The sequence below is a fragment of the Rattus rattus genome, chromosome 9 (genome assembly GCF_011064425.1).
Source record: "Rattus rattus isolate New Zealand chromosome 9, Rrattus_CSIRO_v1, whole genome shotgun sequence".
NCBI lineage: Eukaryota > Metazoa > Chordata > Mammalia > Rodentia > Muridae > Rattus > Rattus rattus.
In genome coordinates, this window is record NC_046162.1 from 6,863,059 (window position 1) to 6,883,212 (window position 20,154).

At 44.3% G+C, this 20,154-nt stretch overlaps 1 protein-coding gene across 1 annotated transcript in view; it reads left to right on the forward strand.

Moving 5' to 3' along the window:
• Lcp2 (lymphocyte cytosolic protein 2) overlaps positions 1-20,154 on the forward strand; it is a 46,265-nt gene that overhangs the window by 3,180 nt on the left and 22,931 nt on the right. The window contains exons 2-6 of the mRNA XM_032913837.1: positions 1,219-1,281; positions 4,564-4,610; positions 17,713-17,778; positions 18,225-18,256; positions 19,238-19,275. Coding sequence (XP_032769728.1) covers positions 1,219-1,281; positions 4,564-4,610; positions 17,713-17,778; positions 18,225-18,256; positions 19,238-19,275 — 246 coding nt within the window. The remainder of the gene's footprint in view (positions 1-1,218; positions 1,282-4,563; positions 4,611-17,712; positions 17,779-18,224; positions 18,257-19,237; positions 19,276-20,154) is intronic.

The window sequence follows — 20,154 nt, forward strand, 5'->3', positions numbered from 1 at the left end:
GTCCCCAGGAAAAAAAAATATTTCACCTTAAATATCCCAGCTCTCAATCTTGGAGGTATTTTAGATGTGAATTTTTGTCAATGTGAGGTCAGTGCGTGCCACAGTCATAGGTTAGCTTTGAAAACTAACTGAGACCTAAAAACACTTACTTCTGTTAATTTCATCACTGTGTTCTGAGAGTCTGACTTCAACAATTTACCCTACATTAAAAAAATAAGTAAATGGGGGTTGGGGATTTAGCTCAGCGGTAGAGCGCTTGCCTAGCAAGTGCAAGGCCCTGGGTTCAGTCCCCAGCTCTGAAAAAAAAAATAAAGAAAAAAAATAAGTAAATGAATGACCACTGTGAGGTGCATGGTATCTGGATGGTGTATTCTGCTGGCTCCTGATTACACACTGTGTGCACTTGAGTAAGTGACATTGTTACTTGAAGACTACTTGTCATTAAAACATTAAAGCCATGCTCTGAAGCTGGGTTGTCACCTATGTCACCTTCCACTCATGCAACACTCTCTCTTTCTCATCCTTCACCCACAAAGCTTGGGGATGAAGTGCTATACAGCTGGTTTTGGGCCTGCCACACCCAGGGCTAACTAGTAGCTGCACACACAGAGCACCCAGGGTAGGGTAGCTACTGACCTCATTGCTGAGCTGGCAGCCTGGGAAATAACCTGAACATTCAGTGGTTAAAAATTATGGGAGTGATTCAGTACACAGGTCTTGAAAACAAGTTTGTCATGGTACCAGACAGTGCTTATGTTGTTGTTTTGGGTTATTTAAGAGAAAAAAAGTCACCATAACAAGACTGAATGTGAATTAATTCCTTCATTGTGCTCAGAAATAGTCTAGGTTATTTAAATGGCTGAAAGAGTTACCAAGATTATCTTTGGAGGCAGAAGACAGGGGCTGGCATTGGTTTCTTTTGTCAGTTCCTTTCTGCTCTCTTGACTATTATGTGGCCATCTTTCTTGAGCTTTAAAGACAATGTCTTTTCAGAGGTACTGGTCCCAAGGACTAGAAAGCACAATTTCTCTATTTCAGAGAGTGCAAGGGGGTCATAAAAGCATGGCTAAGGTGGGAACCGGGTCCCTCTGTTAGACAAAGGATCAGGAAGGGGCTGGCTATCCACAAGTACCACAAATCGTTAAGCTCAGGGGAGGCAAGTTGTGGGGAGGCATGAGAGCCTGTGACACTGATGGCACCTTGCTCTTCTCTGTGCAGCTGAACTACAGGGACTGTGAGAAGGCTGTGAAGAAATACCACATTGATGGCGCTCGGTTTTTGGTAAGTTCTCTCCAGTCTTACACATTGAAACCAAGAATATGCTGTACTTTGCCTAACAGCTGCAGGGTCAACTGGTCTACCTAGTCCCTATTGTCAATGTCTGTGGCCAATGCCCCACAAAGCCCTTTGTTTTGATTAAAGAGTTGCTAAGTCTTTCACCAACTCTCAGTGTCCTATTTAGGAACTTTGTCAGCTCTCACATAGACAGCAAGATATACCCCAAAGACATACTGAGTTTAACCACCACCCCCAATACACACACACAGAGTTGCACTTTGAAATTCCATTTAACTGCCATGCATATTCTGAGAAGCCCAAAGTAGGTTCCAGGAGACACCACCAAGACTTTAGTCCTTGTTGCTAATTCTGCATATACCTCCATTGAGTGGACTAAAGGCTGACCAACCCTCTTCATCTCCATTTTCCCCTAACTACAGAATGTGCACACTGACTGTGAAACATGCATATGATGGTGCTATCTCAACTCTAATCCCACAAACTTTAACTATAGGCCTATGGTTCAGGTCCATATTGAGTCCATGCCACTAAAGGGAAAGTGGTCCAGTTCTGATGAAGGCAGAGAAACTTGGCTACCAGGGAGGTGGCTTTCAAATTGTATGTCAATATGTCATAGCAAAAATCTTGCTATGAGACTTAAAGCTAGTTGAAAGAGACCAAGAAGTCACATGCTACCACTTGCTACACAGCACAACCATTCATGTCTTACATACATCGCTGCTTTATACCTGCTTTGGTTGCTTTAGTGATGGTAAGCTCCTCACTACCACCTGCAATCTTCCTCCCTTTTCTGTCAACCTCTGAAGTCAGAGACGAGTTCTTTTTCCATCCAGATCATGTCAGAAGCTGGGGACAGAGACAACATTAATATAAGACTTTTGCCTTCATGAAATGTTTTCAGCAGAATGATAACTTCATAAAGGCTTTTAAGAATCTCATTTACAACCGAGGAAACATGCAGAGGTGTGAGAATTTTTTGGCCTACGTCACAAATCTAACTTGTTTAACTCAAGGCATGCCTTTAGCTTTGTCCTATGGTGTGTAGGGTTTTAGCAATGGTATTTGTTCTTACTGAGCTCTGAATGAACAGAATCTCTTGAGTTTTATTATTGCTATTCTTGTAACAACACTTACCCAGTATATTTCATTCTGATGCTTTAGCACTGAGAAGAGGAGAGACATACTTTGAGTAAAGAGGAAGGGCAATATCTTTGAAGAGGGTTGTTTTGTGGTTGCCTTGCTGTCTTGGCTAATCTTGATTAAGCATTTGTCCCCTGTCCATAATTCCTCTTTGCTTTCACCTCTGATGACTGAACAAGTGTGAAGTGACAGTTGGGGGGAATAATAATGGCACTTCTCAGCTCTGTGACTTTCCCCCCAATACCCTATGTGAGTGTCAGGCCTGAAGTGACTGATAAGATAATTGTTTCCTTCCTTGAGAGATGGTATCTGAAATCTGTCTCCTCTGTTCCAATCTCTGGGACCTATCAGCCCTTCAGAGAAACCAGCACAACCCTACCTACCCTGTGAACAGCATGGAGTGAAAAGGGGGCAGGAGGAGCCAAAGAACAGGGAGGAGAGCCCAGTGCTTGCCCCAGACGCTGGGTTTTTCTGAAATGCACAGTTCAGCATGGATGCTCTGATTAAACTTTGGAAGTCTTGATTCAAGCTCTTGTTATTCATCTCATACCTGAGCTAGCTCTGAAATATCCAGGACCATTCTACTATTGAAGCAACAGTGCTTGCAACCCACGTACTCTTCCTCTTCCCTCTCCCTCTCCTCTTTCCCTCCTTTCTTCCTTATTCAGTGTGGAAACTAATAGAGTCACCAGATCTGTTGTGATGCCACTTTTGTTTAACACTGAGAAAAGAGTATTTTTTTTTTTGGTGATAAATGCAAAGATGGACTTTGGGAAGGTGTAAGGAAAGAAGGGATGTAATAAAATGTACAAGTCTCATGGATGAGAGACTTCCAGATGAAGTCCTGAACTTATGTTCCATTCAACCTATGGAGAGCCTGGGAGTCCTGAGTTAATCATTCCAAGTTGACCTCTCCGCCTCTATGCATGTATGGGAGAGGGTGAGGGTAGAGAGTAAAAAGGTAGAGAAATAAGGACAGTTCTGTCATATTCTGTGCTTACATTCTATTTGGAAAAGCATATAATAGTCCAATTGCAGCCAGACACAGTAGTAGATGCCTGTAATCCCAGCAATTGGAGGCATCTGCAAGGAAACAGTAAAAAATAACCACTCTTCTGGAGGCCTCACCCAGTAAACTGTAGGTTACATCTTACTGGCCACAGTGAGTCATATGACTTCACCATCAACAAGGAAACCTGGGGGGTTAAATGTTTTGCACAAACACGTTTTCTGCCCTGAACCAAATTGAGGTTCTGATGGTAAAGACAACAGAAAGAACAGACACTGTGAGGCAAGCAGCCCTGTCTGGGGACGGGGACCTCGTCAAACCCCAGTAAAGATGAACCCAGGATTTCTGGAGGGTTTTGCAAGGAGAGGAGGAAGTGACATCACACAGCAAAGCTCTCAATGCCCATTTCAGTATCTCTCATCTTCTTTCTCAGCTGCTTTCCATGTTCTAGAAGCTTTTCTTTCCCAATATCCTCCCCTTCTGTCCAGCCATGACCATGTACACCTCCTTTGTCTCTTTCTCAACTCTCCCAAATTGTATCCTCCTCTCATTTGCTTCCAGAGTGTCCCTCTGGAAAACCTTCAACTCATTGTGCCACACTCTGAAAACAGTCTTGACTTCCCACCTTCTAGGTTTATGTTTGCTCCCTTCATCCTTCCTCTATAACTCAGGCATCCTGACAGGAGTCTTGTCAGAAAATGTACCACAGGTTAATAAGAGATGGGCCTGATGCTCCCACAAGAGCCTTGCCAAGACACCTCAGCTTGACCTCCTTTAATGACACTAGACCCTAACTGCTCCCTTCTCATACATGACTGAGTGGGGATCTGAACCACAGGGGAAAGTAAAGAGAGTATGTTTCATAATTTTGCCCATGAAAAAAAAATCTGTTTAGTTTTACAGATTTTCCTCATGTTTGTTTGTTAAAATCCTCCCTGTTTATAATTCAGGAAATTTCAGGTAAAATTCCAATTATTTCAAGGTTCCTTTTGAAGAAGCAAACCCAAGGGTGTTGCCCTGACCATGGCTCTCTGTCGCTCGCTCCCTTCTAACCCACCTGATCAGGGACCTGCCTGTGTATTTTAACCTGCCTGCCTTGTGTGTCTTCTTTTCAGAACCTGACAGAAAATGACATTCAGAAGTTTCCTAAACTGAGGATGCCGTGAGTATACCCTCCTGGTGGGCAGTAGGATGGGGGCAGATTGAGATAAGGACCTGTTCAGTGGAAAGTGAGTCAGGCATGTATCAGTGTGATTTTTAACAGTAAAACCATTAGGGAGTTTGAGGACAATGGCGGAGTCTGAGAAAGGGGAGTCACATAGTTAGAAGAAGGAAGTAACAGATCCAGGGCTGCTAGCGGTTGGATGCTTTCTTTACCCAATACAAACTTCAACACTAGATTGTGTGTTTCACTTCCTGTCTTTTTGATGGGGTAGTTTGGGCCTATGAACACAGTACTAAAGTCAAGAAAGCCTACAGTTTCATTGTGGCATCTTTTAGAAGATTTGTTTTATTTTAAAATTATGTGTTTGCCAGTGTATTTACGTGTGGGTATGTGCATGAGAGTAAAGGTGTGTGGGTAGGCCAGAAGGATGGCTCAGTCTCCTGGAGCTGGAGTTACAGACAGTTGCGAGACAGCTGATGTGGGCCCTGGGAGTAGAACTAAGGCTCTCTGTAAGAGCAGTCATCTCTCTAGCTCCTCTCAGCATCTTTATTGACTCCTTGGTTTAAGATTTCAGGACCTCTGGATCCTGGTTAGTAAATGAATGTGGACCCATAAGTAATTATCATTTTATCTGTCAATATTGACTTCTTACACTAGCTGCTGGTGGTGTGGTGTTAAGAAGAATGTTAAGGAAAAGGAGCCATAATCGATTAGTAATGTCTACCCTGGGTACTGAAATGAGATGTAGTAATACTCATATCATGACATGTAATTTTCATTGTCCTCACGAAGACCTCAGGTGCTCAAGTATTGAGGCCAGGCAGTGATGAAAGTGTATAGGGTAGGACAGGTTGCCAACATAAATCCCTTTTGAGTTCTTTGTTTTTTGTTATCCTTGAATACAGTGTCTCCTGAGAATTTCTTTTTTTGCATAAGGATAGGAAATTCTGATTTTAAAGATAACCAACACAGAGGTTGATTGCTGGTAAAATGGTGGGAATTAGTGTTGGATACAGCAAATCACGTATCATATGATCCATCCTGAGAGCACAACAGCCAATCAGTTTTGGCCATTGTGGACCCAATGACGGTTAATAGTCAGATTGATCAAAAATAGCTGGATACCTCTTGATTTTTAAATATTGACTCAAATGTTTCTAAACATTATGAAAATCAATATAAAGCTAGCCATGAATTGGACCTACCCTTGGTGCTATGGGTTTGAAACATCTACTTTGGACATTCTCTAGAGTCCCTTTTCTTGTTCTAAGGGCCTCAGAGTACATAATGATAAAAAGAAAGCACCACAAGAAAGTAGGAAGATTTCTTGACTAGGTAGGAAGTCCAGTGGAGTTCTAACAAGAACCAATATACTTAGCCTGGCTACTGGGTCTCCTTTGTCCAGAAGAGGGAAGGAATGAAAGCCTTAAGAATTCACCCTTGCAGCTGCCAATCTTTGTTAGACCCTCTAAAATTTTTTGTAGTGTATGTGGTTGATTCAATTTAGGTTAAATCTAAGACCCAGTTCTACCAGGCCACAAGGTATATTTCCGTACCTATGGGTACATGGTGACTACTACACTAGTCCCTCTTCATTTGTGGTTTTGCTTCCCATGGTTACCATTACCCATGATCCATTGCCTCTGAAAATACAGTAGAATAAAATATGGAGAGGGGGAGAGGGGAGAGGGAAGAGGGGAGAGGGAGAGAGAGAGAGAGAGAGAGAGAGAGAGAGAGAGAGAGAGAGATCATTCACATAGCTTTTATTTTACAGTATGTAACATTTGCTCTATTTTGTTAACGGTTGTTACTAATCTCCTACTGTGTCCAGTTTGGAAACTGGCCCTTATCATAAGTATTCCTGTATAGGCAGAATCATCATTTCATATCAGGCTTAGTACAATCTACATCTTCAGGCATATCTGCGGGGGACTTCCTGTGCTCAAAGGGTGGTGACTTTATATAAAGAATACATATGTATTTCCATGACTGCATAGAGTGACACTTTAAACACAAACCAGGTTTTCGTTAAAAGTCGGGCACACGGGAATCAGAATTGTTGGCCACTGACTTGGTCCCCAGAAACTTTAGGCTTCGATCATCCTATGTTTTGAAGTCATCAAAGGTTTCACAGAATTTTTTTTTCTCTAAAAACAAGTGGGAAGTATAATGCATGGTCCATATTCTATTCTGACAGGGCTCAGGCAAATCTGATGCCTATACCTCAAGTGGGATTCGTTCTTATCCTTAACAACTTAACAGATCATTTTCACCACAGAAACCCAGCAGCAACTCCTTTGCTTACCTCCCCAGTCTCCAGTCTTCAGCCTGGGGCAAAGAGAGCAGGCGAGCCTGGGTCTGTTGGATCCTCAAGTTGAGGAGGCAGAGTTCACTACAGGAGATGAGAGTCCATTAACCATGTACCTGAGAGGAGAAAGCAAAATAGAAAAATTAGGAAAATTCCGGGATCCTTATCTAGTAGGATGCTGGTCAGTCTATGCATAGTAGGAAACCTGGATCTGACCTAAAAACCTAGCCAATCAGAAAGGTAATAGGAACCAGAGGGTTGAAAATGATGCCCGTTTCTACCAGCCGTGTACCAGGATGCCCAGATTCAGTCACCAAGGAGAGTGTACAGAAAGACCTTGCTTCCAAAATGAAGAACTGTCAGGCCTAATCTAAATCCTATTCTGGTTCAGTTAAGTGAATCTTAAAAACAAGGCAGAGGGGATGCAGACTGCTTCCAAGCAACTTAACTACATCCTCAAATAAAAAGTATCCATGGGGTTGGGGATTTAGCTCACCCTGGGTTCAGTCCCCAGCTCCGAAAAAAAGAAAAGAAAAAAAAAGTATCCACAATTAAACAAAAGCAGTGTGTACCATCTAATCAGTATCACACAAGGAAATACAGGAAAATATGACAGTGGAGGGAAATAAACATATTACAGGTGTCCCAGATAGTTGGAACTATTGGAAAGAGTACTGTGGTTGGGCTCCATGGGTTCAAAGTCAAGCTGGGGTACAGGAAACATAAACCGATCTGCACAGAACTTCAAGAGATGAACGTATTTGAGATGATGGGTAAACTGCTGTAGTTTCACCCGAAACTAGGTTTTGCAGAATCACATGTCAGTGTCCTAGTTACTTCTATGTTGCTGTCATCAGCATTATACAACCAACAGCAACTTGGGGAAACTGGCAGATCACAGTGCATCATCTAGGAAGCCAAGGAAGGAACTCAAAGCAGGAACCTGGATGAAGGAACTCAAAGTAGAGACCTCTGAGGAACAAAAAATAACTGCTTGCCAGCCAACTCCTAGGCTACATTCTGATATTTTTTCCTATACATTCCTGTCCTCACACTGTCCTCACCCACAATGTCCTCCACACTGTCCTCAGTGTGGTGAATCTCTTCCACCAACTAGCAATCAGGAAAATGTCCCACATTCTTGCCTACAGGCAATTTCCTGGAGACAGTTTCTCAAGTGAAGTTCCCTCTTCTCTGATATCTCTAGTTTGTGTAAAGTTGATAACGACTAACAAGATGAGTCACGGAACATGAACCCAGAGCAGGAGAAACTATCCAAAATCAAAGGGAGGAGAAAGACCATTACAAAGCCAAAGACCGTCAGGGAACTGGGGGATGGCTTAGGGCTGGGGGAGGGCTCAGAGAGCTGTGGGAATGACTGGGGAGCTAGGGGATAGCTCAGGGAGCTGGGGGGGAGCTGGGGGATGGCTCAGGGAGGGAGCTGGGGGATGGCTCAGGGAACTGGGGGATGGCTCAGGGAACTGGGGGATGGCTCCGGGCTGGAGTGCTTGCCTAGCAATGACAAAAACACTGCTCTCCAGTGCTGGAAGTGGGCAGAGCATCTGGCAACTGTGGGGCCACTTCAACCAGCTGAGTGTGCAGACCTAAGGTTCTTCAAAGATGTGCCTGCTGAGTAGAAGAGAAACAGAAATAAAATACACGAGGATATAGCAGCCAAGAAATCCCAGAGTTGGATAAAAGTCCACAGATTCAAGAGGCATCACAAACCCTAGTCCCAAGAAACAGATGGACCACTGCTCTGTGGCGCATTACCATTGAATTTCCCCCAAACAACTGACTGGCTAGAGATAACCAGTGAGGAGAAAAATCACCCGAGTAGTCAGAGAAAACACATGGGACTCTGAGGCAGGACTATGAAGATGGGGGTTGGGGGGATGGGGCTTCTGTCAGAAATAATGTCACCTAGAAGATCGCCTTAAGCACTGAAAGGAGGACGCCTCAAGATCAATGCCTGCCCAGTGACTAGTTCTTTCAGAGAGGAAGGCAGAAACCTTAACCAGCTGGCTTTGATTTCATGTTTACTATACTTACTGCTACTTGCGCAAATAACTGAAATGATATGTCTTAATAATTACTTGTCTGTGAGATTCCTGAGAAGGTTAGAGCCCTCAGAACATTTCTGCCTTTGCTCAAAGGACAAGAGGGATGGAAAGAGAGCTATGGGAGTGGAGATAGCTGTTGTCTTGTGCTCCAGTGTCTGCTTGCAGTTACTCATCATTAGAACTGTGCCTGGTGTGCAGTAGGTGCTCAGTAAATGGGTATGGGCCAACGGCTGCCAAGAGCAAGTAAAACAGAACTTTTCCAGACACATAAAATCTGAAAGAGCTCATCCCAAATGCTAACCCAGTCTATCGCCATTGTTGGAGAATGTCTCCCAGGAGAAATGAAATGGCACCTGTTGCTAATGTGGATCTTTGTGGAAGGATGCAAAGTGTCAGAAATGGTGTTTCTGTGCCTGTCAATATATATTTGGTCCTTTGAGGACATCTGAATTCCTATACAAATTACTACGCTGTGAATTCTTCATTTGTTTAGCAAGATGCCTACAATGTCTCAAGACTTGTCATGGTGGGACTATAAAGAAAAAGGGACAGTTCTGTCGTATATTGTGTTTACATTCTATTTGGAAAAGCATATAATAATCCAATAGCAGCCAGACATAGTAGTATATGCCTGTAATCCCAGCAATTGGAGGCAAGAGCAGAAGGGTTAGGAGTTCAAGGCCAGCCTCAACAACACAAAATGAGTTAGAAATTAGCCTGGGCTATATGAAACCCTGTTGTCAAAAAGGGGAAAAAGGTGAAAACAGGGAAGGAAGATAAGGAGAAGTAATAGAAAGAGGGGATGCAGATCATTCTAGAAGGAAGCATATTGTAAAAGCACAGGGGATAGGATATTCATTAGTACTTCTGTGTCAGAGTCTAGAGCATGTGCAGCAGGTCAGAGGAAAACAAAGGCTGATATGACTAGTCGGTACGTTCAGTTCACAGGTTATAAAGGCCCTGGGAGCCTCTGTAAGTTAAAGGTAATGAAGGGAGTGTATCAGGAAGCACAGTGAGGAAGACTTACAGCTCAGATCTGTCCAGGGAGGTATGAAAGAGGACTTGAGGAGAATCGGATGAGCGCATGGGAGCAAGTTAGATGTGTACATCCTCATACTAGCAAGAGGCTGTAAGGACTCTGGGCACGCAGCCTCAGCTCCCTAAGCCTCTGTTTCTCTTCTGTAAACTAGGGATAATAATGCGATTAACCTTGAAGGGTCAGTGGGAAAATTAGAAGAAACACTGGGGAAATAAAACAAACTAAAAGCAAACAAATTCACTGACTAAGTATAAGCTTGTCTTTTATGTAAAACCTTTGTAGGGACACTTTCCCGTCTTTACTAGGTTGTTTGTTTGTTTTTTCTACTAGAAAGAGAGGATTAAAGAAAAGCAAAGGCTTGAATCTATGGAGTGAGAGGGGTTGGTTCTGAAGCTGAATTTGCCTCCTCCCTCCTATGGTGAAGTCACTCAAATAGTCTGAGCCTCAGTTTCCCCATCTCTAGAAGGAGAAAGTAGTTGTCAGGGAAGGAGGAAGATTAAAGTACCATACATTCTTTGGCTCTGTCCTTATAATATAGATATTTAACAATTACTATTCCACCATCTTCTACAGAGATTGACTTGTCTTGAACATTGTCCTTAGGGCAAAAAGAGATTGCAAACAAGTACAAAAGCAAAGTAAGACCGCATGCCTCTGGGTAGTTCTGTGTCCTTCCCAATTACCTAAAGTACCAGAGTTAAATGGAGAGCCACAACTGGTCAGTGTATGGAGAGTGAGGGACTTCGGTGTGCTTGACAAAATGGGATGTCTTCATCCAACCACTTCTCCCAGGGCTCAGAGAGCTATTTGGAAGTAATCATAGGTTCCCACCCCACTCCACCCTTAAAGCTATCTGCAGTTGACAGAAATGCAGAGAGCAGTTTTCTTCAATGGAGTCTCTAGCATTTGGCTTAAAGTCAAAACCAGTACGCTACAGAACCAGCAGTTCCTCTGAGAGTGACCACTGACTGTATAAACCACAGTTCAGGGCAGGGCCCATGCCTGGGGGTAGTAGGCCAATGCAAAATGAACTCTGTAGTCTTTCGTAAAGAAAACAAACAAACAAAGTTAAGTAGATTTTATGACAATGGTTGATTTTGTAATGACATTTTCTTTCTGTAAATGCAGTCACTCTCTCAGGACATAGTTAAAACCAAGACACCCTTAGTATTTTAAGGATGAGGGCATCTTAGAGAAAATGGTGACAGTTCCCTTTACAGAGCCTAGGCTGAGCCTCACACTGAAGCTGAGAATGGTGAGGCAGGGCATCGGTATGGGTGGTGCAGGCAGTAGATAGGCGTGAGCTGACACCCGGGCATCAACAGTCACTGTATCCATCACGTACTGTGATTGTGATTAGATCCAGCAGGGGAGCAGCACAGAGCCAACCGTTCATGTGTCACTCCTGATAAGTGGCAGGCTTCCTATTAGTGAAGACTGATTTCTATCTCATCTGCAGAGTGCTTATCTTATCTCTATACCCAAGGGAGAGAAGGCATCGGGGAAGGAGCAGAGGGGGATCCTCGGAAGAGAACAACGTTCTTTACCTACAAGTAAATAATCAGTCCCCAGCAACACAGAAGGAATTGGTAATTTGAAACCCATCTCCAGCATGCATTTTCCCTCTACCATCCACTGGCTAATTCCAGTCCAAGTGCCCAGCCTCTCACCATCCTTCCCAATCAGGGGCACTCCCAATCAGCTGCCACATATTGTCATCTAACGGAAGTTTAGGAAACTCTACTTCAGGGCTCAGCCCCATGTGGACACTGTCTCTCAGCTGCCAAGAGTTTCGAAAACACAGCTCATTACAAGTACTTGCCACTCAAATGGCTGGGAGGCCCAAGTAAAACATAGGCAGGAAGCCCATCTAGAGAAGCGAGGGGTCATGTTGCTCCCTGAGATTTTTCCATCTCCATGTGGTATTCTCCTGAGATCTAAGAGGCCATGAGAGGCCCTTCCTGAGTCATCAGACAGACATGTGACTCTTCTCTGGCTAAGGAAGGATTTGGAAAATCTGTCTCTTGGTTCAAAAAGGAAGCTATTTTAAGGTAGAGAACACTTGGTTTCCTTAGAGAAGGATGAAATTGGAAGCAGAGGCCATGATGGTGCTGGAGTTCTGGGAGGAGGACTGAGACCAGGGTTGGAGAAGACACCCTGACAGTGACACTCCAGGCAGGTGCACAACTTTATCCTGCCCTGGGTCTTGAGGTATGGCATACTGGAGAGACCTCCAGGCAAGGTATCAGCCTTCCCGGAGAGCATGTCATCCAAAATAGGGGTAGGAAGCATATTTACTGGTCAAGCTATGACAGGAAATAGCCTTCCCTTCACACTCATTGGCTACTAGACAGATTCATTTGGGGCATCTGAGGCAGCAAAACTTGAATTTGTGTTAGACAAATTTTGTGTGTCTCTGTCTCTGTGTCTCTGTCTCTGTCTCTGTTCTGCCCACCTTTGCATTTCTTTCTTCTTGAATGATAACCACATTTAGCCCAAGGCCCACAAGTGAAATACAGTTGGTATTGATGCCAGAATGGACTATCAAGAAGAGACCTGTAGGAGCAGATTCAGGTCAATGAGGTCCTGTAGTCTCTTTCACTCCACTCTCCAACCTTCGTAGTTACAAACATCCTTCTCTTTTTCTTCTCTTCTTTCCTTCTTTTCCTCTTCCTTTTTATGAATAGTACTCTCCATTGGAATCAAGAGTGACAGGTGTTTCATTGCAAGATTTTCTGATCATTAGAACTGCCTCAGGCTTGGAGTTCCTCCCCACCCACTGTGGGATTCTGTGGGGAGGCCTGGGGACCTATGTGACAGGTATGTAGTGATCCTGATGCGTAGGAAGTCAAGTTGTCGGATTAAGACAAAGAAACAAACATCTTCAACATTTGCATGGAAAATGCTTTCCTGAAGACACATAGAGGAGCTGGCCTTGGGGTAGGACTTTATAGTAAGAATCTCAGGCCTGAAGTTTCTGTTCCTTGTGCATCAGTGGGAGAGACAGACTATGACAATGAAGTCTGGTCACGAAGCAAGTTAGAGATGCTAGGCTGAGACCTAGGCCATTATGTGATGCCACCCTCCTGCAATGGCTTGACTTCCTTTGAGAGGCTCAGTCCCTTCCCCTGGCAGTATCACCCTTAGATGAGAAAAAAAGAGAAGGAACTCCTGTGTGGATCCCCAGTCTACTCTTCCTCCTTTGGAGGTTGGGGAGAGAGGGCTAGGGCTTTGTGGGGGAGAGTGAGGCTGTGTCACCTCTGCCATTCACTGTCATTTGATCCACTGGGGGTGGGGTACAACTTGGTAGGCTTGCACAAAGCTAACAGACACTTTCCTGCCCTCTGGCTAGCAAAGCAACTCAACACCCTACCCACAGCGGGGGCTGGAGCTGAGGGTGGAGGTCCCAACCCCGTTTAGGAAGATCTTAGAAGCCCTTCTCAGCCATGGGAGGCCCAAGCTTTGCTACCTTTTGCAGACTGCACCTTCCTGCCCTTTCTCAGCTCTTTGCTGCTCTGCACGGGGCCTGTGGTTTAGCATTTCCTTCCTTTCCTGTTACAGCCCCAGCAGCCCCAGCCTGGCTGTTCGAGATACTGGTGAGAAGTGCCCCAGCATAGAGTAGGAGACGTTTTAATGAGTCAACACACCACGTTGGAGCCAGTTAAAGTCAGTTAAGCTCTGTGGGGTGGGAACATTGAGTGCTGGCTCAGTTCCCCATTTCTTAGACCCATGCTCAAATGGTGCCTACTTGTTGAGCGCTGGCAGTTTTAAATTGTAACCCCACTATCCTCCTCTGCGATCTCCTCTCACCATCACATGAACAGACATGGTACCCTCTTGCTTTGAACATTATTTGTGTAAGTATTCATTGTTAGCCATGTGGTAGCAGGCACCTTTAATCTCACCCCTCGGGAGGCTGAAACAGGAAGATTTCAAATTTCAGGCCAGTCCAAACTATGCAGTGAGACCCAGTCTCAAATAAACATTCGTTATTTATTCTCTCTTTCTCTCTCTCTTCCCCTCTCTCAAACATACACACACTTGTTCTGGCTTTCTCTTGTGTGTGCATATGCATGTGAGTGTGTGTGTGTGTGTGTGTGTGTGTGTGTGTGTGTGTTGTATGTATTGTGTAGAGACAAGAGGTCAACTTCGGGTTTCATTCTTCAAGAGGAATTCACCTTATTTTGTTAGTACAGGGTCTTTTATGATGATCTGGGGCCCCAGTTGGCTGTTGTGTGATCCTCATGGATCTGTCTGTCTCTACCTTCCCTGTGTTAGGGTTCCAAGTGCACAGTACCACACCGAGTTTTTATATGGTTGTGGGGAACAATCGTATGTAGGTCCCCATGCCTTGTGCAGCAAGCACTTTATTGACCGAGCCATTTCCTCAGCCCCCTCATCTGCTTCTCTCTACGGTCCAAGAGCAGAGCTTCTTCTGCTGTTCTGGGATGGACTTTTGAGTGCCTAGCAGAGTTCTTGGCACTTAGAAGGACTTCGGGGCGTGTATTTAAAGTAAGCAGATGATAAGACAGGAATGGCTTCTATAGCTGCTGCCACCAATTTTGACAGGACAGACCTCCCTCTAACCATCATATAGGAGACCTGTAGCCTGCCTGCTATCTGCTCTAAAGAACCACTGCTAGGTCACATGTGGCCCTAAGTATGTCACAAACATCCTCATGCTGTGTTTAGAAGGAACTAGAAAGCACCTCCTACACTTCCCACCCTCCCATCGTCCTACCTCACCCTACCCCCACCCCACCCCAGCTTTCAAGCACTTCTCCCTCTAAAGCAGTAGTTCTCAACCTTCCTAATGTTGCGACCCTTTAATACAGTTCCACATGTTGTGGCGACCCCCCCAATCATAAATTATTTTTGTTGCTACTTCATAACTGTAATTTTGCTACTGTTATAAATTGTGATGTAAAAGTCTGAGTTTTCTAATGCTCTTAGGCAGCCTCTGTGAAGGGGTCATTCCACCTCTCAAAGGGAACTCAATCCTCAGGTTGAGAACCAATGCTCTAGATGGTGATTAAAATCTAAAATTCCAATAATGGCATTGCTATGGAGGGTTTACTATTGCCTTGCTTGTCTGTGCTCTTGAGTCTCTCAGCTACTTAAGTTCATCTGCCTTGGCACTTATATGAGGTCAGAGGGTCCTGAGCGGTGAGTTAGGAGCTGAGGAAGGAATAGAAATGTTAGGGCTGTTATGGATTGCCCTTGCTAATCTAGCAAGTTTGCATTAGACTAACGTGCTTTCGTGAGCTGCCAACCAGCAGAAGGGATGCGGGTTGAATGTAACTCTCTCACAGCTCAGAAGAGGCTTTTCCCAGGAAGAGGGCAATGTAGAGAGAATTGTGCAGGGTCTGGTACCTTGAAAGGGTACGGAGTTGGAAACTAGAGAGGATGGGCTGCTGTGTGTGCTGTGGAGACTGGTGACCCTCATCACTAATCTACAATATTAGATTTGAGCCTAATCGTCGATTGAGGCTCTCGTCTCCTACAAAACTAATTGGGATGAGCTCTGAAGCTCCTTTTACTCCTGGAGTCTGGAGTGGGGAGCTTCCTGTTCTAAAGTTTTGAGGGTTGCTAGAGGCTGCTTGAGGTACAGCCCAGGAGCTAAGGCTGTCCCTGTGCTGGGTTTTGGGGAACTTGTTGGCTCTGTATGAATACGCCTGAGCAAATGGTATATAGTTAGTTATTTTGACTGGACTTGGAGCTCAGGGGTGGGGCGAGTCAAGCAGACTCTTCCTCTGCAAAATGTACCTTTATAGGGAATGCTTTTCTAAAAAAAAAAAATGCACGTGGTTATTAGTTATTCAACGCTGTGACGAAATGCTTGAGCAAGACGATGTAAAGGAAAGATTTGTTTTGGCTCATGGCTATAGGTTTCCTGTAGGCTCTTTGGCTTTAGCTGACTTCTGGGCCTGTGGTGAGGCAGAGTCAGTATGAAAGGATATGGAGAGGCATAGCCACTCACTCAATGCGTAGTAGCTGGAGTGGAGAAAGAGACTGGAGAGATCGGGCACAAAAGCCTCCTCAGGTGCACCCCTCTAGGAACTGATGTCTTCCAATTCGGCCCTCACTCCTATAGTTCTACTTCCTCCCAATGGCCTATTCGGAATCTGAGCACATAAGTGTGTCTGTGGCTATGCAGCATGAGACGCAAACTACAACAGCTCTCAAGTGGCCTGAAGCATCCCCTTATCCTTCAGGGACCTCCACTCATGTGAAGCCGTCTTTGACTTCGCTACAGAAAAGAACTTCAAGATGAACCAGTGCGAAGCAGAGCTGGGTTTGTTAAAAAGGGAAAGAACATTTAGCGTATATTTAAATACATGGGGTTACTAGAAAAAGATGTCCAGAGAGGGAGAAGATACCCAGAGAACATGACATGGGCTTCTTCAAGGACAGTAGCTCTTAAATATCTTAGCCATCCCCATAAGTCCTGCTTGGTTGTTCTCAAGTTACAGCTCGAATGATTACTAAGAGCAGACAACCCTCTCCATCTGTCTCTTTTTGATAAGTGAAATTACAGGATGACTCCATATGATTATGACATTGTAAAAATAAACCATGACCCACAAGACTGTGCAAGGCCAAAGGCATGTAGAGTTTCTAGTGAGATTCGTAGACAACAGTAGGCTTTCGTCTGGGACAGAAGAAAGGCGGTGCATACACAGGTCTTAAGCATGATTTGCTGCTAATAGTCTTAATAGTCTCATTTAAATATTTCTTTATAAAATGTCTCTGAATGCCTTTGTAGCAAATGTTGTCAGTTGTGCTTGACTTCTTGACTTTAAGATGGTGAGAGTCTTTGAGCAGATCCTGGGTGAGACACTCCTTTACTATGCTTTGTTTAAAGCTCTCATGATCTGATAATCTCTGGAAATGCTCTCACAGACACATAGGAGTTGTGATGTCCTAATTTCCCAGGTGTCTCTCAATCACATTAAATTGATTAGCAAAATTGACCGTTACATCATGTTACTAAGTAGATACAAAGAGGGACAGTGGTGTGTGTGTGTGTGTGTGTGTGTGTGTGTGTGTGTGTGTGTGTGTGTGTGTAACAGATTGAATAATAGCCCATTGGAGATTTTAATAAAAAATATACATGGGGGCTGGAGGGATGGCTCAACCATTAAAGGCTAGACTCACAACCAAAAATATAAGAAATACACACGGGCAGCTGAGCCTCTGGGTCTAGCAGATGGTTTGATCATGACTGTAAGCAAGATATCCACACAAGAATGATCAACCAAGGCTCAGGGGACCACCGTGGTTGTGACATGTGAGCTATAACTTGAGAACAATCTCAGGACAGTGTGATACAGTTCCAGTGTGCAGATCCTAGGAGTCCAGATCTTCAGAGAAGTGAGGAGGCAGGTGTGAGCTGACCATGCTTTCAGGAGAACTCAGAGTCAGACTTTGAAGGCTCAGTAAACATAAGTTAACACCTGACAGAGGGTTTCATGGGAGCAAGAGAGGTGACTGGTATTGGGTCAGGTCCTGAAAAAAGAGATGGCAAGTTTTAGCTAGGTGGGAGCAAGGCGTGAGACTGGCTTGGGCAGGATGGACCTAAAAGAAGACTGGTCAAGTTGAGCCTATGAACATAGAGATGGTGTGGACCAGTGGGGTGAGGCCAGGAGGAGACTGCTTTCTCTCTTCACATGTGTCTTTATCTTGTAGGATTCTCAGTAAGTTGAGTCAAGATATCAACAAGAACGAAGAGAGAAGGAGCATTTTCACACGCAAGTGAGTGGGCAGCTCTGCCCTAGGCACCTCTATAGGGAAACTCAAGAATTCAAATCCCAATTCTTTAAAAGAATCTGCAACACTTGTTTTGCCCTGACTGGGTCCTTTCTGCTGCTCTCCTCTGTCCCAGGGGACATGAAGAGAATGCCCAAGGAGGGGAGGAAGTTTCCTCTCCCTGATGAACATTTTGCCCCCAGGTCAAGGAAATCAAGGAGTACATTCCTTAGATCTTTAAACAGTCACAAGCTTCCTTCTGTGACACCATGGTGGCTTTAGTGGTCTCCAGAAGCTGGGGGGTGGGGGTGAGTGCAGCCAAACTCTGACTGCGAAGCATCAAGAACACAGATCTTGGGTAATGAGACATAATTCCTATTGGTGCAGAGGGCTGGAGAAAGAAGATGCCCTTAGACTGACAGGCTACTGAGATGTTATTTGTTTTTTTGCAGACCCCCGGTTCCACGATATCCTGAGGAAATAGGTAAAGGTACCCTGACTGAAAGACAAATGCTTTAGGAGGTGATGCGTGCTTTGGTTCTGGCCTCCTTGAGTGCTGTGCATGGGATGTGACTCATTAGCTCATAATCCAGGTCTTTGGCGTGGAAGGGTTTGGGTTCCTGCTGAGAGGAGGAAGGATGACATTCTAGAGGTACACTGCAGAGACTCAGCTTTGAGCACCTCATCCGAGCCAGTGTCTGAGTGTTTTAGGCAGTCTCTCATTGTTCACTTGCACAAAACATCTAGATTTGGGTTCCTGGTCCCCTCTTAATCCTGTTGAATAAGACACCCCATGAATAAGGCCCCATGTCTTATTCTGTGAAGACAATCCTTGTTGACTTTTATATAAAGAGAAGAAAGATTAGGTGCCACTGCTGCTCTCTGGTAGAATGAACTCTTCAGACAGAAATGCTATGGTCAATAGTACGTTGATGTTTTGGTATGTTTTCTGTTGCTTTAACACAGCTCCTAAAGCTGGGTACTTTATAAAGGAAAGAGGTTTATTAATTTCGAGGTCTAAAGGTCTAAGAGCATGGTGCTCCCATCAGTTCAACTTCTGGGTAAGATTACATAACAAATAACATTATGTAGGAAAATGTGAGAATAGGGAGGGGCATGTGTCCAAGTGACTGAAATACCAGGAGTGTGCCTATAACAGATTATCTACTTTCGCAAGGCCCTTATGTGACACCTATTCCAGCATGGAAAGACCCAAGTCTCTTAAGAAAGATGGTAATCAATTCATGAGTTTCCTTTCATCTTATTATCTCTTAACGATCCCATCACCCCTCAGTACCATTACATTAGGGTTTAACATGAGTTCTGGTGGGATAAATTGTACTCAACACAGCTGTTGATGGTCCCCCTTCACGGAGAAGGAAGAATGAAGGCCTGTAATGATCACTGGGAGGGAGAACTGCTCTGGCTTTGTTTGGTTCTGATGGTGGTATTATCTCCTTCGTAGAAATCCATGAAGAAGACGATGGTGGCTGGTCATCCTTTGTGAGTATGGCTTGGGCTAAATCACCCTTGTATATATGGCCAGAATGGCTGTACATCGGTCTTAATGCTAGAAAAGAAGCAGTCTCCTTCCACCAACAAGGAATTGAAACATCCCATTTCAGGGCCCAGGAAAGGGCCAAAGTAAAATATGTCCAGCATTGGAAGCCCAAAGGTTTCTCTCTCTATTACTCAGCTCTGCTTCTGTGGCCTAGAAGCAGCCATGGGCAGCGAGCAAATGAGTGGGCTCCCTGATGAATACAGAAGTGCCACACTATTTATCTTCACAACCATACCCAATCACAACAGCAATCCATTCCTTTCTACTATCTTTACTAGAAATCTATTCTACTGTAACTCTTCTCATGGAGTTAAGTCACTGCTGATAACACATAGGGGAAAGCATTGCAGAATGGAGTGTTAACACCAGAGAGGTTCCCATGCTGATTTTACATGGGAAGGGTCATGGTGACAACACATTTCAGAGTCCAATGGACTATGCATCTTCTTTCCTCAAACTACACATGGTCACCATGCACAAAGATAGACAGGGGCTAAAAATTCTGTCATGGAAGAGAGAGCTGGAGGGATGTGCCTTTTAAAGTTCTTTGTCAGGTAAAGGCAGATCTGAGACCCAGGCTGTCCAACCCTCGGTCTAAGTGGTCTTTCTGGCAAGTGGCCACCTTTAGGTCTTTCAAAACCATGCACTGAGTGTCCTGTGTCCTATTGGCATTCCAGTAAATGAAAGTACTTCATCTGGAAGAAAATGGTTTGCAAGTCTGTTTTTTTTTAAATATGGGAAAACAAAGGAATGCAACAGATTTATTTTGTAAAAAAGGAACAAGAGAACTAGTTTCTCCAGATGTGTTTGTGCTTCAGCAG